Genomic DNA, 7,077 nt, shown 5'->3' on the forward strand with positions numbered 1-7,077 from the left:
TGAAAAGAGAATTCATTATGTATTATCATAACTATTATTTATATTACTACTTGTCTTAGGTATTGGGGTTTGCCTAATGGCCTGTAGAAGACAAGGAGGACCATCTTCAAACTTAAACATCATTTACCTAGACTAATAATATGTCCATGATTGACAGGAGCTTCAGTTCAAGGACATTCCTCAAAGCCCCGAACCACCAGCCTTAGATGTTTGGAAGCGCCATCATAAACTGAAGCCAAACGTATTATTCCCGCCTCTTCAATATTTGCTTTTCCTTCTGGTCAATGTTATTGCATAACACATGTGAACTAACAGGTAACCTCTGAAGAAAACTAACCGAACCAGATTCAAAATAAATACTCAAAATAAACAAATAAGGGTCCTTGTGTTAAAGACATTACATTGTAAGCAAATTAATATTTTTATAAAAATTGTTATAAATAAATACACAATTTCGTATCTGTAATCATATACATTTATAACTGAAGCTCACAAAATTAAGTATTCACACACATTTGAATTCAGTCTGCCACTTATATGTATATTTAGTACCAGTCCTGGCAAACATTTACTTCAAACTTTCATTTTGAAAGAGATCTTTTTTAAACCCACACGTTTCCAGAAGAATGCATCTGCAATCTTCATTATTGACCTTAGAGACTTTGTTGACTTTATTTTTGATAAATCATTGCCAGGGAAATCGTATATAAGGGTGAGTTCAGACAGTCTTTCTACACCATTTATGCCAAACTACATATTCATAGCCTCACTATGAAGGCAGGGAATGCTTTGCTGTTGAGTGTCTATGGCCTGTGTTTAACACTGATCTGCTTTGGTCACGGAAAGTATGTTCTATTCTCTTATTTTGGATATTCTTTGTACTCAGTATTTTTAATGATTTCATGTTTTGCATCTCATTTGAAATAATATTACTGTCCTGTGTCCTCTGCTATGACACCCTCATTACCAATCATATCAGACAATAGTAGATGCATTAGACAATAATTAATTGTAAGTACGATAACTATATTCAGGCGGGTGCAGCATCCCGAACCACAACCAGTGGATTGTCTCCACAGCAGTTGGTCGGCCTGGACTCTGTGTGATCCCTGTACCAATGAGAGGGTGAGTCTATCCAAGCTGTTGCATAGCGCCAATTCAATGCATTGCTATTGCTAGCTAAGGTTATCCCCTGTAACCGTCTAACTGCTGACAGCAAAAGGAGAAGAAACTTAGAGCAGACTTTTCATGACATTACCCGCCTTTGGAAGTGCTTTCGGCTTTCGGCCAAGGTCAAACCAAATAATTTGTCCAATGAATATTGGTCATCCTTATATATAAAATACACTAATTTATTCATATATTTGCTTGAACGTTATTGTGGCCATCCCAGAATGCATTGGGTCCCCTGCCGTGGCCAACTTTTGATACTGAACCAGTTTGAAAAACACTGACACTGTCACGGCTTGGTACACAGGAAACTAGGGTGACTCAAGTGCGAAGCAAAAACAGGATTAGTGTAAGGTATTTATTCCTCAAAAGTTCCAAAAGCTCAGAAGATCCAAAACACAAAACACAAAGTCCAAGTAATCCAAAAGGGCAAAAACACAATCAAAGTAAATCCAAAGGGTAATCCAAAACTCAGAGTATGGGAACAGTCCAGGGTCAAACAACAACAAATCCAAAACGTAGAGTTCAAGACCAAGGTCTACTCACATGTGTTCAGTGAAGACTCAACAGAGACAGAGTGAAAGAACCAGGCTTAAGTACTGAGAGACAAACACGGCGGAACCAATCACATGACTAATTAACAGGGCCAGGTGAGTCTGCTTAACAATCGACATAAGGTGGAAACAACACAGAGAACAGAGACAGAATTGGCGCCATCTAGTCGTCTAAGACACAATAGTCCAACATTATGACAGACACTGTATAAAATCATACTAACCTAGATTACAAACTAGTCTATCATTTAGAACAACCTACACCATTTGTCACTTAGTCTCAATTAAGGAGGATTTTGGTCTGAAATATGATCCTGTAGAAACCTATGTCAGTATGGATTTTCCTAACAGTGCTAGATGTATCAAACATTTACACATCCTTCCTGCGCTTTTGCATGTTTGCTCTGGTCTTTCTGTCTTTTGTTCTGCGGACCTGACTGTCTCTATGCGTTGCTCCACACCTTTCAGCAACGTTCCCGAGGCATTGAAGCATTTGGGCAGTTTAGAGGACAGCCGTGCCGAGAGTCGCTGAGTGAGAGCGCGAAGTGCATCACGGAGATCACATGCGCACCAACGCCAACCGCCGGCTGCCCTGCCGCACACTTTCAGTGTGGCTCAGGTAACGGTTTACATTCAAAATAATAATAGAGTTGATGAATCACACTAGGATATCTCTCTCGAATCAAAACATAAACGTCAACATTTCTTCCGCACCATCCTTGTAAGCCCAGCAACTGTCAAGTTCTTGGCCTACTAGTAACCAAAGGTCGCTGGTTAGATCCCCGGCTCCTCCTAGCTGAGTGTCGAGGAGTCCCTGAGCGAGACGCCTCACCCTGACTCCTCCTGAGGAGCTTTCTGTCGCCCTGCGGGGTTGACTCCGCCGTCGGTGTGTGAATGTGTGAATGAATGGTTGTAAGTCGCTTTGGTTAAAAGCGTCAACAAAATACCCTAAATGTAAATGTCAAGACAGGATAAGTAATGGAAAACACCTGGCACTAACCAACACCTCACTGTCATCTGACGGGGTTCCGACCTCTGGTGTCGGTCCCCAAAATGCAATCAGGTCTTTCTCTCTTCCATGGCTTTCCCTCTCTTTACAGGCGCTTGTATAAAACAGAGACTGGTATGCAATAATGACTTTGACTGTGAGGATCAACTCGACGAGGATGCTTGTGACAGAATGTCCCGGAAACCTTGCAGTACAAGGACAGAGGAGACCCCTGGCGACGGTTGGAGGGCGGCCATGGGACAGGGGTGAGCGGCTTCAGCCATCTTGATATGAACTTTGAAACAAAAGTGTCTGGGTTGGGAGAAATTCGCTGAGGGATATTTGGAAATTTGGATATCTCGTTGAGGATCCAACCAAACATATGAGCTATAATGAAATGGAAGTATCTGTAATCTCTCAATATTATTATTTTGGGAAAACAAACGTTTTTGACCAAGAAAAGAGTTAACTTGCAATGAATTTTAGGTACATGTTATTACTGAGCAGGTAGACGTGAAGGGATGCTACCAGAAGAAATGGCTACTAGCCCACATTGTTGTTGGAACACAGAACCCTTCGGCTGGTACCATAACCGCTACTATCCTGCCACCTTGTGTAGACTTCAATGTCTGTGTTTAGAGAACATGATATTTCTATAAAGAACCTAGCCAAAGTCTCCATGCATCAGAATCAACATCTTGGGTTCAATACCTCCGAAGACGGTCTTCTACAATGGCTACTTTGGTGGAGTCTGTCAGATAGCATCGGGTATCCGACTTCCCTGGAATGTTGCAGGGTTTAACTTAGAGGTTAGTAAATATTAAGGTTAATAGGCCAAAGTAAATACAAACACCGAATGTGTGGGTATAACGTGTATGACATGAGTATTTTTATCAGACTCATTCAGAGAAAAAAGTTGCAAGCGCAATCTATGAAAGCAGCCAAAGCCTTGTTCTCGAACTTCTGTCTGGAACGGCTTACCACGATGGACTGAGTATCAGATCCAACCCTCTCTTGGAGACGTCCGGTAGAAATGAGACACTTGCTCTTGAGGTACGTTTGAAAGAGGATTCAAGACCAATGATCAAAAATAATTAGTTACCTTATACTAGCTTATGCTTGTAGTTAGCCTATACTTCTTCTGTTCAAGAGCAAGAAGTTTGTGAGGGTTGACGGCAAACTGCAGTGGGCCACCTACAGACTGAGAGCCCGTGACCTCAGAGTGGCCGACGGTTTCGCAAAGGACGTGAAGTCGCTGCCCCTCGAGTACGATAAGGGCTCCTATTTCGACTTCATCGAAGACTACGGCACGCATTACACCCGCAGCGGAAAGCTTGGAGGGGAGTACGATCTAATCTACGTTCTCAACGTCAACGAAATGATGCAGAGAAGTAAGTCACCTAGTAGACGCTTTATGGCGTTATAAAACGTTAGCAATGTCAAGTAAGCACTTAAACTACCCAATTCCACAAATTAGCTACCTCTTCAGTACACATTCTGAAAACAGGACAAGGATTTCAACATGTTTCTCACGTGAGGAGGGAAATCGGAGCGAGTGGCATCTAGCAGAACGGACTTGTAAGGAACACTATTCATTGGAGAAGGAGGTGTGAGGGGGGGGCATTCATTTGGCTGCATTCTGCAACCTCCCCTCTAGCTGCTACTACATTTTACTCACTGGACCTTTAACACACATGGTGAAGCTAGCAGCGACGTCTTGTGGTTGCATCTTAGGTATTCCATCTATGGGAAATTGTTGAATAATGTAATTTCTTTGGTTTGTATTATTTGTCAATGATTTGGTGTTATGTGCTTATATGACAGATTTGACAGATGCAGGCCTTCTAGAATGTCTCGGTGCAACAGGAATTGCTAAGACCAGTTCTTGTAACATCTTCAACAAAGGTCTGCCTTTTTCACACTATTGTATTTAGGATGCTGGATATGATGATTGGGGCCAGAACAGTTACTGTTACTTAGTTTGACAGCTTACAGTTGTGTTTGAATCGTAATAATCTACCTGTAGGCATCTTTGGTTCTTAAGGACCCCTACTTGCTCTCTAATGAATGAAACCAACTTTTAATAAAAATATATGCTAAATGACTGGTGGAAAGTGCTTTAAATTTCAAATTAAATGGTAAACCTTACATGCTAACCAACAAGTCCCTAAACTTTGCCTTTTGACCTCATCCAGTCGCGGGGAATGCTGTGGTGGTTAAAATGCTCATCTCAGTCAAAGGAGGCGATCCGGAGATTGTTTCAGCCATGAAAGCCAGAATTAGCAAGGACGGACAGATGGACGCCGAGACCTACCAAAACTGGGCGAGGTCTATCGCAAATCACCCTAGTCTGCTCTACAGTGAGGTACAACCACGACTAATCTTTTGTCTTAAACAGGGGCAGGATAGTGTAGTAATGTTGGACACCCAGCTGAAAAGTAATGGGTTCATGTACATGGCCTTCCCTGTAGGCATCTTTGGGCATGATGCCTTAAGCCCGCCCTGCTTCTTAATTACCTGCTTCTGATTCACTGCAATAAAAAAAAATAAGAAAAGAAAACTCACTTTGGATAAGTGTCAACTAATAGCACACATGACAATCATAGCCCTTTTACCCTGTTATCTTTAACACCCAACTATGAAAAATGCTTTGGTTTCAGCGAGAGCCGATCTATAATGTATTTCCCCTGGGTTTGCCGGAGGCTAACACCAAGATATCCAACATGAAGGCTGCGCTGGCGGACTATGTGGCAGAGTACAACATTTGCAAGTGTAGACCGTGCCTCAACAATGGTACACTTGTCCTCGTAGACGGCCTGTGTAGTTGTTTTTGCATGCTCGGTTATGGAGGCTTGGCCTGCCAAAACCATGAAGCCGATAAAAAGCCCAGGAAGGGTAAGCTCCTGAAATTATTCCATCCATCCTTTAGCCATTTTGGATGTCTGTCCCACCAAAGTTGTGATTTCTGTCCAGCTTGTCAATATAGTCCTGTTTCCTTTGTTGCTCAGAGCCACGCCCCAGTGTGCCACGCCCCAGTGTGCAGCGACCTAGTGGGGTTCGGCCCCCCAGTGAGCCACGCCCCAGTGTGCAGCGACCTAGTGGGGTTCGGCCCCCCAGTGAGCCACGCCCCAGTGTGCCACGCCCCAGTGTTCGGCCCCCCAGTGTGCCCAGCCCCACTGTGCTACATGAGGCTATCTGGGCGTGTTGGTCGGGCTGGTCAACCTGCAGTGGTAGGGAACGAGGCAGAAGGCGAGCGTGTAACGTGGAGGGTCTGCCACCTAGAGGCGTCTGCAGTGGACCGGACGCTGAGACTGATTGGTGCTGAGAAACTAGAACGCAAAGGGTCAAGCTTAATATTTGCGATCTATTATCGGTGAGGCCTCTATCGATAAAACAACTGGGAAGTGACATTTCAGGCCTAAAATCCGGCTTATTATCCCAGTGTAACCAGAATAACCCATGGCTATACTCAGAACAATAAACAATTTTGAAGTTGCCAAAAAGCAAGACACCACACAGGCCACCCCGGCACGAGGACCTATTGGTGCAGGATGTTGTAGAAATTGTCCAGAATCACATCACTGATGTGGAACTTTGGCTAATTACGAGAAAGTGCTGCTGACCCAGCAATCAAACAAATAGTTGTAATGCATTCATTGTGTCTACACTTGAGATAAATATTTAAATTACCTTGACATGTTTCGACATGTCAAGGCAAAGAAAATAACATCTACCAATATATGTGTCTGTGATAAAAGAAAACTATAAATAATAATCAAATAAATGATTATAAAATGAACCCAGAATTTGTGCCTTGTATTATCCTTTAGCACTCTATTGCACAATGTATAACTTTTAGTAAGCAGTTATTAAGCATTAAATTAGCAGCAAGAAAAAACTCGAAAGAATTTTCAGAAACAACATTCGACAGCTTTTTTAAGCTTTACTGACATGATAGACTGGAAAGTGCAACGAGAAAGAGACAGAACTACATGTTGCATAGGACAACTGTAATGAAAAGGGGCACAGTACAATGCAAACATTGGCCAGTGCTCCACCATTTTTGGGGCTTTTGGTTTGTAGTTTTCTTAGCTCTTGGTGAAACAACATCGCGGGCTTCCCCATTGTCATTGATTAATGCGGAACCTGCCTTGGGTGGTGTATTATTTACCACTTTTGTCATGAAAACTAGATAACTGTTTACGTTGTGTACCGAACAAAAAGCTTTTATCTCGTTAATGTTGTGACTAAATAACGTATCAATGATTTGTTATTGTGACAACACAGTTCATTATGCCAGGATCAGAGTGGATCATAAAATTATATCAGTACTTTTGGACAGAAAGTAGTGTTTAGATCTAAAAA

At 42.5% G+C, this 7,077-nt stretch overlaps 1 protein-coding gene across 1 annotated transcript; it reads left to right on the forward strand.

Annotated features, from left to right (window-relative positions):
* Positions 1–771: 771 nt before the first annotated feature.
* LOC307090283 (complement component C9-like) lies at positions 772–5,901 on the forward strand (the record flags this gene model as incomplete). The annotated part of the gene is made up of 12 exons (XM_079756860.1): positions 772–845; positions 1,035–1,125; positions 2,193–2,343; positions 2,825–2,978; positions 3,401–3,521; positions 3,610–3,765; positions 3,863–4,103; positions 4,537–4,617; positions 4,908–5,077; positions 5,373–5,607; positions 5,721–5,767; positions 5,875–5,901. 12 exons carry the CDS (start codon positions 772–774, stop codon positions 5,899–5,901), a joined length of 1,548 nt encoding a protein of 515 aa, XP_079612986.1.
* Positions 5,902–7,077: the final 1,176 nt, after the last annotated feature.

Source organism: Pollachius pollachius, assembly GCF_949987615.1.
Source record: "Pollachius pollachius genome assembly, chromosome: 19".
NCBI lineage: Eukaryota > Metazoa > Chordata > Actinopteri > Gadiformes > Gadidae > Pollachius > Pollachius pollachius.